General features: G+C 38.7%; 1 protein-coding gene across 4 annotated transcripts in view; it reads right to left on the bottom strand.

Annotated features, from left to right (window-relative positions):
* ULK4 (unc-51 like kinase 4) overlaps positions 1–20,810 on the bottom strand; it is a 636,813-nt gene that overhangs the window by 556,403 nt on the left and 59,600 nt on the right. For all 4 annotated transcript variants that reach the window (XM_027872479.1, XM_027872481.1, XM_027872482.1 and 1 more), the window contains 2 exons: positions 18,506–18,552; positions 15,383–15,461 (listed from right to left, as the gene is read on the bottom strand). In XM_027872479.1, coding sequence (XP_027728280.1) covers positions 15,383–15,461; positions 18,506–18,552 — 126 coding nt within the window. The remainder of the gene's footprint in view (positions 1–15,382; positions 15,462–18,505; positions 18,553–20,810) is intronic.

The raw sequence follows: 20,810 nt of genomic DNA, 5'->3' as shown, positions 1-20,810 counted from the left end.
CCTGCGTGATGTTTTTTCTGGTCCTCCGTTTCTTCTTCCACCTGCCACAAGATATTTGGCCATTCAACTACTCAGTCTTTCCTCTCAAAGCTACAAGGAGGAGGGGCGGAGCCAAGATGGTGGAAGGAAAGCAGTGACTTGCTTGAGCTCTCCCCCAAACCTCTCCAAATACCTGTTAAAAAAAATGGCTCTAAACAAATTCTAAAGCAGCAGAACCCACAAAAAGACAGAGTGAAACAAATTTCCAGCCCAAGACAACCTGGATGGTTGATCAGAAAGGCATATCACGCTGGGCGGGGAGAGGAGCGTAGTTCAGCGTGGGCGCACAGGCCGCAACGACCCTGGAGCAGGTCTCAGAGGGCTGATTCACAGGCCAGACCTCTCAACCCAACCCAAAGACAACTTGGAAGATCAGTGGGAAAAGTCTGTGACTTCAACTGTACTGATAATAAAATTCTCTTTCAAATTAAAAAAAAAAAAAAGCTAGAAGGAGGTAAAGCTTCATTAAATTTCACAAGTATTTAGCAGCAATGGCAAAATTTTTGATGGGAATGGAAACTGAAACTAATAACTAAAACCCGATGGTTAAATTCCATTAATGATTACAAACAGATGCTCCCTGTCTACGGCACTTCTGAATGTCCACAAGCAGCATCCAAGCTTCTGTGCTGATCTGATATTCACATGGACGATGTACATATTTCCTCCAAGAATACAGGAGTAGCTCACCCATGCTCGTCCATTCAGTGTGGCTCTTACTCATATACTCTAGTAAGTGTACCACAGACATCCACCCAATGTCCTGGGAGCTTTCCTCACTTTCTTCTAATATCATGTGAACAGCCATCAATTAAAGCCATCTATAGTCATATGAAAAAATGCTCTAAATCACTACTGATTAGAGAAATGCAAACCAAAACAACTCTGAGGTACCATATCACACCTATCAGATTGGCCAACATGACAAAACAGGAAAATGATAATTGTTGGAGAAGATGTAGGAAAATTGGAACACTAATACATTGTTGGTGGAGTACTGAAATGATCCAACCATTTTGGAGAGCAATTTGGAACTATGCCCAAAGGTATATAAAAATGTGCATACCCTTTGACCCAGCAATAGCACTTCTAGGGCTATATCCCAAAGAGATCATACAAATGGGAAAAGGATCCACAAGTACCAAAATATTCATAGCAGCTCTTTTCGTGGTGGCAAAGAACTGGAAATTGAGAGGATGCCCATCAAGTGGGGAATGGCTGGGCAAGTTGTGGTATATGAATGTGATAGAATACTATTGTGCTATAAGAAATGATGAACAGGCTGACTTCAGAAAAACCTGGAAAGACTTGTATGGTCTGATGCTGAGTGAAGTGAGCAGAATCAAGAGAACATTGTACACAATAACAGCCACGTTGTGTGATGACTAATATTGATAAACTTAACCCTTCCTGGCAATACAAGGATCTAAGAGGTCTTGTGATGGAAAACGCTATCCACATCCAAAGAAAGAACTATGGAAATTGAATTGCTATTTTTTTTTTCTCTTCTGTTGAGTTTTGTTTCCTCTTTCTGTTGGTTCCTCCTACTGGTTTTAATTTTTACTTACAACATCACTAATGTGAAAATATGTTTAATATGAATGTAAATGTATAGCCTATATCAGATTACATGCCATCTTGGGGAGGGTGGTGGGGAGGAAGGGGGAGAAAAATTTTAAACTCAAAAGCATATGGAAGTGATTATTGATAAATTAAAATCAATTAATAAAAAAATTTTTTAAAATTTAAAAAAAGAACAGCCATCAATGGAGTATATGGACAGGCCAGATCTTATTCCTGGTTCTGGCCCTGGCCATCAGTCCATCTTTTTTTTTCCACTCATTCATTTGATGATAAACCTCATGGCATTTCTCCTTCATAATTCCTCGGTTGTAACGCATAGCTGTCTATCATACACAACAATGCCTCTCCATTACCCTCTGAGTGAACTTCAATTTCAAATCTTCAGAGACCACAGTGTTCCATGTCTTACCACCAGATGACTAGCAATATTCAAAAGTTGGGCCTTTGTTTCAGGAAAAGCTTAGGGTCATTAAAGCAACTTTATAATTTCCCAAAGGCCATTGAGCACAGTTTACCTGGTCAATTCTAAGCCCAAATTATTATATACTAACAGATAATATCTATAGGTCACCCAATCAACTCTAAGTTACCATGTGGACAAAAGGCAGCATTGGTCCACTTAGAGAGTCAGGCCGACCTCTTCAGTTTTCTGAAGGATTTCATCACCCAGAGGAAAGCCGTCCTTGCCTTAGACTTGGTACTGGAGCTTCTCTAAGACAACAGCATTTGATGAGTCCATATTTCCCTGTTTTATACCCTCTTTGATATTAAGGATCAGAGCACTATTGAATAAGGTTATATTCCATTATAGCTTCCAAAAAATCCTATATAGTTTTGACATATGCATAGGCTTCTAAAACATTACTATGAAAAGTCAGACATGATTTCAAGTTAACTACTTATATGGTTTCTTAAACAGAAACTCTGGATGGCACAGCACCAAGTGTACTGATGTGGGATCTAGAACAACATGATCTGAAGTCCTACATACGGCACTTACTGGTTGTGTTACCTTGGGAAAATCACTTGACCTCTCTGACCCTCAGTTTCTTCCTCTGTAAAGCTGAAAAATACTTTCAAATGATAATACTTTCATAAGGATAGTTCAACTCACCACTGCTGTGAGACCTCCCAGATCTTAAAACCTTTACCTACATGTATTATCTCCCTATGTGTATTATTGTGTAACATATATATATACATATATATTCCCTACATGTATTATTACATCTATTATTATGTGTATTAGCACTCAAGATCCTTGAAGGCAAAGATGCTTTTGCTTTTGTATTTTTATCCCCAGCATTTAGTACAGTGCCTGAAAGACAGCTGATCAATAAACACTTATTAAGTGCCTAGATTGTGCTAAACACTGGCACAAACTAATCATTAATGAATACTTTTTCATTCATTCATTCAATATCTATCCCTCAAGACTGTTATGAGGAGGGTACTTTTTAAAGCACTATTTAAATGAGAATTATTATTATTATTATTAAACAAATGAATCTCCTCTTAACCCACTGAGATTTATGTCACAACTTCTCATTTTTACAATGAATTAATTCTACACTCCTGAAAGCCCAACTGGCAAGGGGAGAGGGTGGTGGAATTAAAAACAACTATAAGTAGTCTGCTGTTTCCAAACAGAAAAACAAGAAAAAAGACAAAGTATAGAGAGCCTATCTTCCTATTATGAAGAACAGAACCTAAAATGTTCTACAATTATGATCAAGAAGCTCCAGAGTAACACAGCTCTTTCATTAACCCAGCTGCAAATCATTTGTTTTGACATAAGAAGAACTGAGTGAGAAAAAAATAAACCAGAATCCTCAAGTGAAGACAACTAATTCTGCCTTCCACGCTATAAAAGAAGCAACCATTATGTCATGTGACATAATTTCCTGAAAGCATAGATAATACAAAAAATGGCATTACAGTGAAAACTTGGCTACACAGAAATATCCTCCAGTATCCAGAATGGCTGTGAACCTAAAAGTATAAAAATAAAAAGTTGTCTTCATGGACAAAGAAATAATCTTTGGACAGAAATAAAAATGATCAAATAGAACCAAAGACATGTCCATGATTATGCCTGATATATTATGACTGGTCAGCTTCAATTCAATTCAACTGAACCATCATTTATTATTATTAAGAGCCTGCTATATGCAAAACACTGTGCTATGAATTGAGCATATAAAAACAAAAAAAGAGTCTCTGACCTCAAGAAACTTATATTCTACTATTATGGGGGAGGAGGAAGAGGAGGAGAAGGGGAAGGGAAGGAAGGAAAGAAGAAGGAAAACAGAGTTACATTTAAACAATTAAGTCCATGAAAGCCCAGCTTTTTGCTGGGAAAGCCAAGTGACAGGAAACAGAAGAGAGTAGAAGGAAGAGCCATGGAGAGCAGCAGAGTGAGCTACATGGGATCCAGCGGAGATGAGAAACAGTAATGAGCTTGTGAGAAACAAGGACAGGGAGCAAAAAGAAAGTCACTGAGGAAACACAGAATAAAACACCACCACTCCTGCAGGAAAGGCAAAGGGAAAAGGGGAAGAGAGGTGGCTCCAGAGTCCATAAGGAGACTGAGCTATCACACTGAAGGTGTGCTAACTGCCGTTTGGCAATTACTCTATCAATTAATTACTGTCTAGTACTGTAGCATGCGAGAACCGAAAGAGACAATATTTGTCAGGCACCCTAAGCACCAAGCCTGGCACACAGTGGGCACTATATAAGTGTCTTCTCTTCTTCTTCCTCCCCTTTCCCCTTCTCCAGAATCCACCCAATACTCTAATATACCTTGCTAGCTGTTCACAAAATTAAATAAAGGAATATTTATTGGAGGGAAAAGTAACCTTGACATGTAATTTTTTAAAATTATAAAACCGATTTTCAATATCTTACTCAATATTATCATCCTAATAGAGGTTCCTCTTATGCCAATATCACATTCATCACTTTCAGAGACACAATGAACTTGGGACAAAACTGGAAAGATGTTCATTTATAATTCTACAGTAACATACTTGGGTCTGATGTGACAGCAAGTCCTTTTGCATAACTAGGAAGGATGCTGGAGCTGGAGACAAGAAGACCTGGGTTCGAGTTCAGCTATTACACTTACTAACTTTGTGACCTTGAAAAAACCACTTGACCCATTCCTCAACTTCCTCATCTATAAACTCAGGATGATCTCACAGGCTGAGTGAGGCTCAAATAAAATACTATTTGAAAACGACTTTGCAGCTTCAAAGAGCTATTCAGATGTCAGCAATTACTACTATTATCCACCTCCAGTTCCCATCATCTTTTCTACTTTTTTTGTTTTTTAATGTGACGAGGGTTTTCCTCCATATGCAGCATGGGATATCATTGTTTGGCTTGAAGGGAAGGGGAACAGACATCTCTGCTCTCCTTCCTCCCCCCTTCTCCAAGGGAGGCTTTCGTCCCTGCCAGGAGGGGAAGTAAGAGGTCAGGGCCAGCATCTTGACCACTCTGCTCTCCTCAGAGAGGGAGAGTACCAGGTCAGAATTGTATCTACCTGCTCCCTTAAATATGGTTAGTATGGAAGATGTGATTTTCAGGTTCAATCTAACTTCTGATTGGTGATTCATTAACTGGGGAGAAGCAGGACCCCAAGCTCTACATCCAAGGCTTGCCTCCCTTCCCAACAAATACTGGCTCTGAAGAGGGTTTCATCAGTTTCGGAAGCCGAGATCTTTGTCCTTTTTCCCTTTGCCCCTTTTCCCAAAAAGGAATTTGGCTCCCATTTGTTGAAAGCCTTTCAATTTTTAGATTCCCCTTACCTCCATTCCAAAGCCTTGGCCTCGCCTTTTGATATGCATCTTTCCTCCCTGGCCCTAAAAAGAACCTGGCTTCAGTTTGTCTCTGGTCCTAGAAAAACCTTAAAGTTTTAGAACCTGACTTTATATCCCTTTGAAAGCAAACTTCCCCCTTCCAGTTCCCTTCATTATCTATTCTCATTGTTTATTCAAATCTCTCAGACCTTCCAAATGGAAATTCTCACCTGGACCCTTTTTCCCAACCACCTCCCCCCTTCAACTGGCCTTGTATTGTGGCTATACCCAATCTCCCTTCCATTGTTTTGCCTTCCTATGACCCCTGGCCATTTCCCACCCTTAATCCTAGCTAGGCGCCACAAGGTCCAGGACCCAGGAATTCTGTTCACCCCAGCTTACTAGCCATTCCCATCCAGATCTCCCTAGGCCCTTCCTCCCGTCACCCCAAACTACTTGACCACTCCTAGATCCCTTCCACAGTTTTTTACTGTATTTAAGATCCACCTTTGCCCCCATTCTGACGCTGAGAATCTCACGCCCAAAAGGCTGAGACTGTCTCATGCCCACTCGTCCTTACGGGCATTACTGATGTTTGGGTTTCTTGGGAGTCTGGCCTATATGCTTTATCTTTAATAAACTACTTCTCTGGCTGGAAGAAGATTTGGGTTGAATTCATTCAGGCAGACCCGGCGCTGCGATCTCAGGGTACCTATGTGCATCTAGGAGCACCCCAAAACCTCTACTGTTCAGTTCCACTAAGAACATACAAAGCAATTCTCAAAGAAACCCACTTATCCAAATCCATAGCAAAAAAAACAAACAAACAAACCAAAACAAAACCAAACCAGAAATCAGATTAAGTATACCTCTATCTTCTCTCTCAAAGCAGAAGGACCCCAAGCAACTACAAAACCTGAAGAAACTGGAAGAGGTTCAAAGTGACTGAGCATCTCTCTATTCTACCCTCCCCAGGTGTGGGCCATTGATCTCCACAAATGAGACATCTCATACCAATGGGCTTTAAGACTCAGGTTACATTCTAAATAAGCCAATATCAAGCAATGCTCCCACATGTACCAAAAACCTTAATTGAAAGATTCCCTTGCAGAAGGTAACTAGTATTGGTCTCCATACTTCCCAAAACTTAGAAGGTAAATTAGGGCTACAGATAAAAGGACTGCTCAAGATTTAGATCTCTTCAGCTCTTCTGGTGGTAATAGCTTGACATCACTCAATGCCTAGGATGGCAGAGAGGGTGGTGCAGAGGTATTGCCTAATAGGTAGGACATTTTAATGGAAAAGTACTTTACCTTTGTCTTTTAAAAAGGGGAAAACAGCTTAGAAAATGGCTTTAGGTTTTAAATCCCCGCCCCCCCCCCATGCTTTGGTTTACTTAATTTCAGTCTGACAAGGTATAAATATGTAAACCTAAAATCAAATAATGTTTCAATTTTTCATATAACCATTTTTTAATTTAAAATAAGATTAAGTTCTCAAACTGATATTTTTATAAACCAAGCACCTCATACCATAAGAATGACTGGTGTGATTAACTACCTCATTAAAAGACTTAGCCACCTCAAGCAAATACAACTTGAGTTTATGCCTCTTCTATGGGAATAAAAGAACTGGTAAATATAGAATTGATTTATATTGGTGGTGTCAAACTCCAAAGAAAGGGATCTCTGCAGGGTATAGATTGACTTAGAAAACCACAAACTAACATTATCCATGGCATACTGTATCTTTATCTATTTTGCTTTACATGGCCCAATGACACTGTAATCTGGGGCAGTCACACTTGGAGGTTTTACAGGTTGCATAGGGCCAGTCTGACACCTCTGAATTCCATATCATTACTATATGAAAGTACAAGGAGTCAGATTAAAGCAATTTCAACAGTGATAACACTGATACATGAGTTAAATGGTCTGTTCAGAAAAGAACCAACTATCCAAACTTTTCAAAATGAAAGAACTATTTAATGACATTTAATGTTAATGAATATATTGTTTAACACCTTCTGAGACATCTGAAAGTGTGAAACTGCTTTATTTTAACAAGGCTAAAAATAAGAATATCTTTCAGGGTGGCTATAACCCATTACATTTGCAATAATTGTGCTTTTGTTATGTGCTTAGCACATCAGCTAATGTGACATTCAAAACGGTTTCAAGCGGTATTGCATAAAAATAGCTATGAAGACAAAAAAAAAACATTGCTGAATTGCTTTGTTAGCTGGCAGGCAATTTGATGTTTTTTATCCTCTATTTCCTTAATTCTGCTGCATCTCAGAGTAATGGAAGGTATTTAAATTGCAAGTAGTTTTTACTTAGATGCCCCAGAAGACAAATACATGTAAATTTTTTTTTTAAGGGAGGAGGGATCTGGAACTGAAATTTCATCATCTGGACAGCTTATGTGGAAACGACTTCCACCAATGTAGAGCATGAATTTCTCTGAAATCTCTGATCTTAGAGAGTTCCCTGGAGGGCACTGAGAGAAAAAATGACTTGTCCAGAGTCACACAGACAGCATGTGTCAGAGGTGGGTCTTCATGAGTCCACCACTGGCCATCTACACACTACATCATGCTGCCTCTCAAATATAAATTAGTAAGGATAAATGATCTCCAATTTCAATATATTTTTATAATTACCTTATCTTATTATCAAAAAATAGCTCTGTGACTTTATCAGTTCTAAACTGAAGAAAAAAAAAAAAGAACAGAAACTTGGGACTGGACCCTCACCCTTTAGCCCTGGGGCTAAATGAAGTCAACAGAGCCACTGTTACTGAAAGGGCTGTGTCACCCTCTCCCTTAGGACTCCATTTACCATCCCGCCTCAGCACAGTGTTTGGGGCATGGCAACCACTGAATACATGGGTTTTCATTCATTCACATAAATCCCATCTTCTCCTAAAGGCTGCCCTCATAGTCACTCTCTCTTTATCATCTTCAATCTTTCCCCATCTCGTGGCTCATCCCCTTCTTCCTATAAACACAGCCAAGCTTCCTTCCGATCCTTAAAAAACTCTCACTTGAGCCCTGCAGCTCTCATCCTACGGTCCCCTCCCTTTCACAGACACCCATAAAAGGTTGTCTGTTCCCTTGGCCTCCACGTGCTCTCCTCTCCCTCGTTTCTTTGCCCTTTTCTGATGTTCTGTCCCATTACTTTACTAAAACCAACACCTCCAAAGTTACAATCCTCTCTTAGCTGATGGGCTTTTCTCAGTCTTTATCTTTCATCACCTCTTTGTTGCATCTGATGCTGCCGACTCCCCTCTCCTCCTGGATTTTCTTTCCTTTCTAAGAGTTATCTGGTAAGGCAATGGTGCCTACTCTGTGTCAGGCACCACAGTAAGTGGTTTTACAAATATTATCTCATTTAATCTATGATGATAATGAAACCTTTGGGAGCTAATGAAGGTTAATGAGAGAATGTATGGAGAGAAATCCCTGGAAACTAATGAAGTTAATGGATACTCCATATGGATACTCTATTGAGAGAAGACAGCCCAGGACAGAGCCTTATGTACACACAGAATTAAGGCAACAGAATACCAATGATAAGGCATCAAAGGAGAAGACTAAGAAAAATTGATCATATAGGTAGGAGAAAAACTAAAAGAACCCAATGCCACAAAAGTCTAGAGATGAGGAAGTGAGGCAAAGAGGAGTTAAATGACTTGCCCAGGATCACACAGCTCTAGTGAGTGTCTGAGGCTGGACGTGAACTCAGATTTTCCTGACTCTAAGCTCAGTGCTCTATCCATTGTACCACCTAGTGTCTGATAAACCCAAAGATCCAAGCCTTTGGGGTAAGAACTAACTATTTGACAAAAATTGTTGGGAAAACTGGAAGGCAGTTTGGCAGAACCTAGGCATGAACCAACTGAATCTCATATCGTATACAAAGATAAGGTCAAAATAGATAAATGATTTAGATATAAAGGATGAAATCATAAATAAAATACGGGAGCAGAGAAAAATGTAATGGTCAGATCTATGGATAATATTTTATGACCAAACAAGAGACAGAGAGGATCATGAGAAGTAAAATGGACAATTTCAATTACATGAAATTAAAAAGGGTTTGCACAAACAAAACTAATGTAGCCAAAATTAAAAGGAAAACAAGAAAATGGGGGGGGGGGGATTTTACAGCAAGTTGCTCTGATAAAGGCCTCATTTCTCAAATATTTAGGGAACTAAGCCAAATTTCCAACACTATCAGTCATCCCCAAATTGATAAATGGTCAAAGGACATGAATAGGCAGTTTTCAGAAGAAGAAATCATGGCTATCAAAAGTTGCATGAAAAAAATGTTCTAAATCACTGTTGATTAGAGAAATGCAAATCTAAACTCTGAGGTACCATCTCATACCTATCAGATTGGCTAACATCTTAGAAAAGGAAAATGACAAATACTGGAAAAGATGTGGAAAAACTAGGACATTAATACACTGCTGGTGAAGTTGTAAACCAATCCAACCATTCTGGAGAACAATTTGGAACTACATCCAAAGTGCTACAAACTGTGTGTACCCTCTGACCTAGCAATACCACTATTAGGTCTGTATTCCAAAGAAATCAAAGAGAAACGGACCTATTTGTACAAAAATATTTATAGCAGCTCTTTTCATGGCGGCAAAGAATTGGGAACCAAGGGGATGCCCATCAATTGAGGCATGGCTGAACAAGTTGCGTTATATGATTGTGATGGAATACTGTTGTGCTGGGGCAGGTAGGTGGTGCAGTGGATAGAGCTCCAGACTTGGAGTCAGGAGGACCTGAGTTCAAATCTGACTTCAGACACTTGAAACTTACTAGCTGTGTGACCCTGGGCAAGTCTCTTAACCCCGACTGCCTCACCAAAAAGAAAAAAGAAAAAAAAAAAAAAGGAATACTGTTGTGCTGTAAGAAATGATGAGCAGGTTTCAGAAAAATCTGGGGACTGATATGAACTGATGCAAAGTGAAGTGAGCAGAATCAAGAGAACATTGTATACATTGTATAACGACAGCAATATTGCAATGATGTGAAAGACTTAGCTACTCCGATCATGACAATGATCCAAGACAATTCCAAAGGATCCATGACGAAAAATGCTCTCCACCTCCAGAGAGAGAACTGATGAACTCAGTACAGATTAAAGCATACTTTGTTATTCTCTTTTTTTATTCTCTTTCTTGCTTTGTGTGTGTGTATGTATATGTGTGTGTTTTCTTTTACAACATGGCTAATATGGATATATGTTTTTCATGACTTCACATGTATACTTAAGATCATACTGCTTGCCTTCTCAGGGGATGGGGAAAGGGTAGGAGGGAGGGAGAAAATTTTTAACTCAAAATTTTAAAAAATTTTAAAAATTTTACATCTCTTTGTGAAATAGTTAATGAAATAAATAAAAAATTAAAAAGACTAACTTTAGAAATCAGGACTCCTGTCATATTTCAGATTATTTTAACTGACTCACTCACTATTAAAAGATTATGCACCATTACTCAAAATTGTTATATTTTGCTTAATAAAAAACTACTTAGAGATCAGAAGCTGAAACGGTAATGGAATAAAAGTTCTTTCCAAACATAGCCAAAACATTTGTTGTGATTAAAATTAAGGTAAACTGAAGCACAAAGGTCTGAGCACACTTGATTTACTGGTGAGGCTAGCAATTACAAATAAATGGGGTCTCTCGACTCCTCAGTCAGTCAAAAGACCCCAAGGTAGGGCTCACCAGCCTCCCTGTGGTTTCGGGAAATACAAGAGAACAACAAACAGGAATCATCAAATAATATGACTGCTTACAAAGTCTGAAGTGTCACAGATGATGGGAAACAATATGACTGGATGGAAGTCAGGAACGCAGGACCAGCAACAATCCCTCCTGCCATCTTGTTGCTATGGAAATCTCATTGGTGGTGCATGGCTAACAATTCAGACTTTCTTGAAGGGCAGTCAGCCTTGCAGAAATAACAGACTTCCTGGTGCTCACCTGTATTTTACAAGACTTGTTAGGGAGATAAGAGTTCTCCCTTAATTGTACATGGGCAGTAAGATGCATAGAGACAATATATTCCTTTGAATTAAGATGATTTATGGGACAACTTAGCTCAGAGAGGAAAGCGGAACCTCTGAACTTAACTCAGAGATAAAGAAAAACGGCTTATGCAATTTTATAACATGTTGGGGGTGATACAGAAAAGAATCAATTACAAGAGGGAATCAGAATCAATTTGATTTTCTCACATCAATTCAGTAGTAAGAAAGTGCCAGACATGGTTACATACATGCCCTGAGCTTTTTCCTCCTCTCCCCAACTACATCTCTATTTCTAGCTAAAGTTCAAAGTGAATCTTTTCACTTGTGATGCTTTGCTTCAGTGTTTGAATGACCTCTGGTGGCTGCTGGAATCATCACTACAAATCAATTGGTAGGGTGTTAGAATTTAAGGATAACAAAAGAATGTCTTAAAAATTTACAATTAACATGTCAACATTATACCAAACAATAAAGTGAAGTTGGGAGGAAATTTAATTTATAGTATGAACCCTCATTAAACCAATATCCATTCAATCAAACTACGATAACTCAAAGTATCAGTTTCTTAACTGAATAAAGACTGTTGTTGTTGTTGTTTTTTAAGAGAAAAGATCACCTGAATAAGAGTTAATCAAAATTTCACTTAATTAACTTCAATTTAGCTAAAGTTTAATTTCATTTACACAATCACTCAAATTATACTGGTCAGGACCTCAGTTCTATGTTACTGCTCAATAAATGTTTCCTGAGAACCACTGTTGTTGTTTTTCAGTCTCATCCAATTTTGTTGTTGTTGTTGTTGTTGTTTTTGTGGTTAGGCAATGGGGTTAAGTGACTTGCCCAGGGTCACATAGCTAGTAAGTGTTATGTGTCTGAGGCCACATTGGAACTCAGGTCCTCCTGAATCCAGGGCTGGTGCTCTATCCACTGCGCCACCTAGCTGCCCCTCAGTCTCATCCAATTTAACACAACCCCACAGACAAAACTTGGCAAAGGCACTGGAGTGGTTTGCCATTTCCTTCTCCAGTATGTCCCCATTTTACAGATGAGGAACTGAGACAAGTAGGGGTTAAATGATTGTCCAGGGTCATACAGCTAGTAAGTGTCTGAGGCCACATTTGAACTCAGATCCTTAGCTCACTATAATTCACTGTTTCTTACCATAGGACAGCTACTACAAGAGAACTCTGTGTGCATGCAGTCAGTCCCCTGAGAATCACTCAAATGATAGTCTAAGCCCCTAAAATAACATTATAAACAACCTATTTTTTAAAAAAATTACTTCATAGAAAACAAAATATTACCAAACCAAAGGTATCAAAATCACCAACTATTGCCCTATAAGAGCTACATACTTAGTCTTCCAAAAGACATGTTCCATTTCGAGGTGTATCTGAGAGGGCATATATTAGAGACTAAGCTAGTTGATTAGACTTCTGGGGAACTAAAACAAACCAAATTCATTGTAAATGCAAAATCAATTATAGGCTAAAGGCTCCAGTCTAAAAAAAAACATTTGCCATCTCCTCCAAGTCTAACAGTGGAAGTTCCTAACCCTACCCCAATTAATACAATCACAGAAGGCACAGATTTTCTCAACTGAATCAATCAAAAGTATAAACTAGGTGCAAATAAGTCCTTAACAATTTGAGAGGAATAAATTGCTTTAATCATTGGACAAAAGCAAATGGCCCCAGACTAAAAAAAAAAGTCTTGCATCTGGCTGACAGTGTCAGAAACAGCTCTGGGCATTCAAAACAGCAAAGAATTTTAGTCCCTGGAGTGGCCATTTCAATGTTTCACTAAGCAAACCATCCGACTCTTTAGGGACTGTATCCTCCCAAGCTTTCACGTGAATGTAGGATCATGGAAGACACAAGTAGTTACTAAAAATGCCTCTCAGGGATATCAAGTGCCCAACCAAGGGGGAAATGATTCCACTTAAAGAATTCCCCCACCCAACTGGTAACCAACTTTTACAGAACAAACCAAAAATTCCATAGAGACAATTCTACTCATCCAAAATGAGCTTTACATATAATGTTGATCACTAGAGCTATCAGGTATCTTAAAAAAACACACACATCAGATGTTTTAGTAATCCGGGACCTCACCAAAATGGAACCACAACATCTTTGTATTTAGTATGCCTAACCACGTTTACATCGTTCAGAGTAATTTCATTCTTACCCTCTGTGCCCCAAAGCGTATGCCTGCAATACTAAGATAAACTTTAGTTGAACAAATGTAACAAATAATCAGCAAATGATGAAGTGCTTCATTATGGAGGACTGATTAAATCTAATCAGTGCCCTTGTTAAGGTAAGAAGAGTCATAAATTTCCCCTAGTAACTTGAGTTGCTTTTTTTTTCCCTCAAGGGGTAGAGGCTGTAAGCAAAATTGATTTACCATGATCCACCAATGGGAAAAGAAAGAAATTATCCTATTTGTTTTCTTACTTTTTGAACAAATTCATACATATTTATTGACCTATGTGCAAAACACAGTGCATTTTTAAAAAGAATCAGTTTTCAAAAACAGACTCCCTAAGAGTAGAATAGAATAGAAGCTCCCTAAGAGACAGAAACCTGTTTTACCTTGGGGTTTTAGTTTTTTGTTTTTTGTTTGTTTTATGTGTAGTGCTTAACACTCTACATGAGTGAACTATGATATAAAGGGAGAGGGACTAGATATGAGGAACTTCAAGATGATGAAACTCTGCCTTCCAATGTAAATTAGCACCTCCTCTGCAACTTCTAGTCTTAGAGTTGCCGGCATCACCGAGAGGGAGCACAAAGAGAGACCATGTCAGAGGCGTTTTTAAGACCAGGTCTCTATTCTTCAGATGCCACGCTGCCTCTCTTTTATACTTATCTGTTCTAGATAGAAACATATGCATAAAAACAAAAATGAGAGGTGGAAAACTCTCGCTTGTGTGCTCCACAATGATCAATTCTTCCTTCTCACAAAAGATTTAGACTCTTCATTTCATGATCCAATATAGTCATGAAGTGCTCATCTACAAAGGCACCATGCAACTGTCTCTGCTCTCCATGAAGACAGTCTGAAAAGGGGGAAAAACACATGCTTTGACAGATTAATAATTATTAATGCTACACGGGGAACCACATAATTCAATTTACCAATGGATCTGGGATCTCATCCATGGTTACATTTGTTCAACTAGTCAGCAAGTACTAGCTAAGTCACCTACTAAGAACAGAATGAAAGGAATATATTATCTCCAGGAAAAGTCAAACAAGAAATACAGTGGAACGGTTTTATTCATACCATCTGAAATGACTGGTTAGTCATTTCATCAATTAAGAAACATTTCTCTGTATCAGTACACAAAACAACTGGTTGCAATTAGACGATATGTTCAATACACATGATTCAATTAATTGGGTAAGTGACCACTCTCCTTGTATTACCATTATGAACCTAGCTAACAAAGAAATTTTTGATGATGGTTCTACTTCAAACATTTATTGTGAGGTAAAACACTACCTCCTTAAAGTAGAGTAATCAGTAAAAATTCAAATGAAAATCCCTTTGGATTTTCACTTAGGAATAAGTATCTTTGTTCTCACCAGTTTTTAATTATTTCTTTGTTAGCAAGGACCATAGTAGTGACATGAGAATAATTATTAACATGATCTTCATCATGGCAGACAAACCGTGTTACTCTTCTCTAACTTACTCTTAACAATGGTGGTAACTCCAACACAGATTCGTATGGGTCAAATTATTGGCTTATTAGTATTTCATTATAAACCCACTTTTCACAATAACGTGAAGAAAATCTAAGTAGAAGTTAATAAAAACTGTAAATTTCAGTTAGCTAATAAATCAATATGCTTATTAACCTTTCACAATATAAAAATTAGAAAAGAAAAATTACCTCAGTGACAGGCACATTTTCTTGCAGTTCAGTTGTATGGGATGCCAGCAATCCAATCACCCGGGCAACCTTGGCCCGTCTGTGAATTGACAGAGATTAGTTGGTCTCTGAAGAAAAAAAACTGAAAAGAAGCTTAAATATCTAAGAATTTATTAGTTGTACTGTATGAATATCAACCAGTAAGTAATATTCATTATGAATTGTATACAACAGCACTATGTGAGAGAGCCTCGAAGCATTTGTGTAACACCAATGGACAACATTTTGCCAATCTCGGTTATAAATGTTCTCTCCAGAATATGAATAACTGAAATAAAGGTAATAAAGGGGCTAGGGATCCTTAGCCTTCTATGCTGACTGTTAAGCCACTTGCCTCAATCATGTCTCCTCAAAACCAATCCAAAGAAAGGTTATAAGATCAAGTGGGGGAAAATGTACTAGTTCCAAAATCTTTAAGTTCTTTTAAGTTCTTGTTATCTTTGCAAACGAACGCTATAAAAACAGTATAATCCAATTTATCCACAAGCATTCATTTAGTGTCTCCTTCCTATGTACTAGGAGCTAGAAAGACAAAGACAGAAATGAATGCTTCTCCTCAGAGGGAGCTTACATTCAATCAGAGGCATGTCGATGAATAGGCATACATAAAATAAATACAAGTTTAATTTGTGGGAGGGAAAGTACTAGCAGCTGAACTGGTGAGGTTGGGGTGGGAGTGGGGAGGATAAGGCCTTCTGGTAGAAGGTAGTACTCAGAGCTAGAGGTGAGGACAGGTGAGTTTCAGGCACAAGTGAAAGGCACAGAGATAGGAAATTTTGGTCATTTTGGCTACACTGTGGAAGGATGGTGGGGGCCTCAACAGAAAGGGGGAGGGGCCTAGGGAAGAGGGGTGGATTTGCAGGGAAAGATAAGAAACACTGTTTTAGACAAGCTGGGGCCTGGGAGGTCTGAGAGGTCCAAAAGGCAGCTGGTGAAACAAGATTCAGACTCAGGAAGCAGAATGTCTAATAAGACAATATTTCATTTCATTTATTTCATTTTATTTATTGTTTTTTAGTTAGCATACTGAATGCATTCATAAAGTATTAAATGCTCAGAAAATGACTTTCAAAGTCATGTAATTGCTTCCTAACTTAGGGTTTTAGGTTTGAATAGTAAACACTGTAAGAAATACACACAAAATTAAGTAATCCACTCAACAAGTATTTACCAAGGCCCAGCACATGTTGTGAGAAACCATGACAATAATACTTTACATTCGCGTATCACTTCATAGCTTTCCAATCAGCTTCCCATATACTGTCTTACATGATTCTAAAAAAGCACCAAGTGATGCTCACAAGGAAAGTATTATTTAACTACATTTTTAACAAATGAGAAAATTGAGACTGAGAGGCAGTGAACTGCCCTAGTGTCTCACAAGTTTTTGTCTGCCATTACATAACGTTGAGTCTTATTAAATTCAGGGTCCACTAAAATCCTCAGATCTTTTTCAGATAAGTTGCTGTCTAACCATGTGTCCTCCATCTTATTCAAAGTCAATTTTTCAACCCAAGTGTAACATTTTATAACTGCCCCTACCTCATTCTACCACACATTGGGCCCACTCTCATGACCTTACTCCCACCTCAAACAGAGATTCCAGCTCCAGGGCTGGGGCTCCATCTCCCTACTGATGAATGAGTTCTTCCTAACTAGTACGGTCCCAACTCCCATCCTCATGTTGCTATCACTCTCCTTCCTGTGCCCCAAGAGTCCCTTGTAAGTCCCTCCTCTCCCCACCCCCTTCCCACTTCTAGCTTTGGGAACAGTAACCAAATTAGTTCCACCCTTCCTGGAAAGGACATGCCAATCAGCTGCCCAATAGCTCCACTCAAGATCCCTGTGACTTCCCAGTGGAACACATCCCTCCTTGGCCACTAATCTCTGTTATGTCTTGTCCTCCCTTATTAGAGTGTAGTCTTCTTGAGGGCAGCAACTCTTCTTTTGTATCTGTATTCTCAGTGTTAGCATAGTGCCTGGAACATCATAAAGGCTCATTCATCCTACATTAAATTTCATCTGAAACAGCTTTGAAGGAGAAAAATGGAAGGAAGGAAAATGGACAAGATTTGCAAAAACTGTCATAACAAACTGAGTCCCCACCACTTGGACTCTAATAGCAGAATTCCCGATGTGCTGACAAAGGAGGGAGCAATGATTCTAAGGAGAACAAAGAAAGGAAAAGCAATGAGATTAGACTCAACGTCTAAGAGAAGAGATCTATGCTGCAGGCCACACAACTGGGCGGGTGCTGAGGAAGAAGAGGAAGGTCCCAAAAGCAATGGAAAATTCCAGGATAAACTACAAGCTCTATCTCCCTTGAGAGTTTTCACATTACTGCCCCCTTCCTCCCTCTGTATTCCAGCCAAACTGGCCTCTTGGCTTTTCCCCAATTCTCATATCCTGCCACCTCTGTCCAGGCCTCTGCATAGACCTGTAATGATCCTGACCTCTGCCCGATGGAACCTAGCGCAAGCCCACCTCAGCTGTTAGATCCCTCCGCACCCTCCAAATTACTCTTATGTATTGTTTTACATACGGTACCTACTTATCTGAGTACAACCTTGGCATCCTTCCAGTAGAAGTAAGCTCCCTGAGGGCAAGGCCAGCTCAGTTTTTGCTTTTGTATCCCTAGAGCCTAGAGCAATGCCTTGTACATACTGATGCTTAATTACATGTACCGAAAGAATAAATAAGTGAACAAAGGACAGCTCCAGGAGGGGGATGGGGAGAAATCATACACTTTACAAAAGAAGCTAAGTTACTCTCAGGACTAAATTTTCATATTGAGAAAGGGCAATTTTAAACATTCTCCTTAAAAATACAAAGATGGTTCTAAGAGCTGGTGCAAATCCTAAAATGAAAGATGATTTTGTGGAAGCCTCTATGCCTCACACAACTAATACTTCTGGAATAAATTATAATAGTAAGCGACGACGGTTTGTTATAAATGTTTTAAAAGATCAAAGAGGACATGGCGCTCCCAGAGCTTAATGTGCTATGAATGTGCAGTCAATATAAAGTAACAGATGTGATAATATAGTGAGAAATAATACTTAAGAAAATGAAAATGTGACTTACATATCCCAATTTGGAGCTGCTCGGAGCTGCTGGATTAGCAATGGCAACTAGGATGAAAAGTCAGAAGAGACATTTTATAAAACAAGATGAAGAACACATGTGAACAGGGTCAAGTCTGACACTCAAGGATATCTCTACTTCCAGTTAAAACATGAACTTTTCCACAAAAAAAAATATGGGGACTTAAAGATATGTGAGTACATAATGGGGATAATATAAAAATAAAAAATTAAGAAGAAGAGAATTTCAGTTCCTTCTTATACATTAAAATTTTCTACCCACCAGAAAAACAACTGAAACAACAGTATCCTGAGAGTGAACAAACAGACATTCTTTTAGCCCAATACCCAAACTGATCTGACTGCAGTTCCCACAAGGATCTCTCAGCATAACCGGAAGAAGTTTTGGCTGAGCCACAATGCCACAAGTACGCCAACTGACAGGAGACAAACTAAGAATTATCATGCCCAAAACTACATAGGGCTTTAGAAAACAAAACTCTACCTGCACAAAGACTTAATAGTTGAGGTAAAAAATAGAAACCAAAAATTAACAAAGAAAATAACTGAATTCAGTAGTTTCAGGACAAAAGTTTAGCCCATAAAATCTTTTGCATTATTGCTTAATATTAACAAAGATTTTTTTGAAAAAAAGAAGCTTTTCTCACAACAACAACAAAAATCATAAAATATTTGGGAATTAACCTAACAAGGAATACACAGGAACTATAAGAGAACTACAGAACTATGACGACCAAGAGGGAAGAAGGCCTACATGACCGCAAGGACCTTCAGTGCTGATGGATAGGTTGAATTAATATTAGAAAAAAGACAAAACTTCCCAAGACATTTACACATTTAATATAATACCCATCAAAATACCATGTATAGAACTAAATACAAATCATAACAACCTTATCTGGAAAAACAATGGGCAGGAATTAAGGGTCATGTTAACAAGAAAAGCTGACAGATGGAGGGAGTTTGGCACCCCAAACTACAAAGAGGTTAATATCAAAGCTCTCTGGAATTAAAACAAAGAAGAGAAGTTGATCAATGGAACAGAATAGATATATCCGATGTCAGACCAAACCTGTTCAAAAGATTAATGTGTGACAAACCTTTAAAAAATTAACAACTAAGGAAAGGATCAGTATTCAATATGTACTTTGGCAAAGGTGGTTGATAATTTAATGGAAAAGGGAATGGACCCTCATGTTATGTCATACATTGACTGCAGAAGATTTCAGCTGAATGACAATCTTAAACATTAAAAAGAAAAGATAGAAGAAAAATCGAACGAAGTATTTATCTCAATGGTGGAAGGGATTCTTTGTTCACTTATTTTTATTTAATTTATTCTTTTTTTTCAATTTAACAAGGGGAAGTAATTGTTTCTAACAAAATGGCTATACTAGACTACACTAGAATAAAAAAGTAAAATATTAGAAAAAATGTAATTAAATGAAAAATATTTGCAGGAAACATAACTAAAAGATGACATCTCAAGTATATAAGGAACTATTGAAAAGTCCCAGTTATAACTCCCAGTCTACAATGCAAAAATGTCTAACAGACATGAAGATAGTTTTTAAGAGCAAACATAAATTTTAATAATCACTTGAAAAAATGCCCAACTTCACTAATAACCAGAGTCTTTAATTAAAATGTGAATTAAAATCACTTTGAGGGGAACAAACCAAGATGGAGGAGTAAAGGCAGGGACTCACCCGAGCTATCCCCAACTCCCCTCCAAACAACTTTAAAACAACACCTCAAAACAATTCCTGGGGCAGCGCAACCAACAAATAAACAGGATGAAACAATCTTCAGCCCAAGACCATTCAGCAAGTCTGTGGAACGGGGGTGAGAGGGGCGCACCACCTGGCACAGGTAGCACCCAGCAAGCCAGCGGCGAGCTTTGGGGGTGACTGAATCGACAGGGGCAGCTTCTGGAGCTCAACTCCACAGACCATAAGGGGGTCAAACAACTGGTCAGAAGGAGAGTGCAGGGGACCTTTGGCTGGAACGGGGTACAGGACTCTGCTACGCTGCCCATACACAGTTCTGGGTCACAGGCCCAGGGCAGGGAGGAGAACTAGCAGGAGCAGGGACCCTGGTCATAGTCACAGGGTGGGAAAAGAGTGTGGTCACTCACAGACTTTGGAGCATAGGTCAGGAGAGCACTGACCACACTGCTCCTTAGATTCATACCACCTATGATAAAAAATGCTATCCACCTCCAGAAAAAGAACGGATAGAATTTCAATGCAGATGGAAGCATATATTTTTTTACTTTCTTTGTT

Source organism: Vombatus ursinus, unplaced genomic scaffold (assembly GCF_900497805.2).
Source record: "Vombatus ursinus unplaced genomic scaffold, bare-nosed wombat genome assembly UNPS02014799.1, whole genome shotgun sequence".
NCBI lineage: Eukaryota > Metazoa > Chordata > Mammalia > Diprotodontia > Vombatidae > Vombatus > Vombatus ursinus.
Note: the sequence above shows the minus strand (reverse complement) of the source record. Positions and strands in the feature narration are given on the sequence as shown.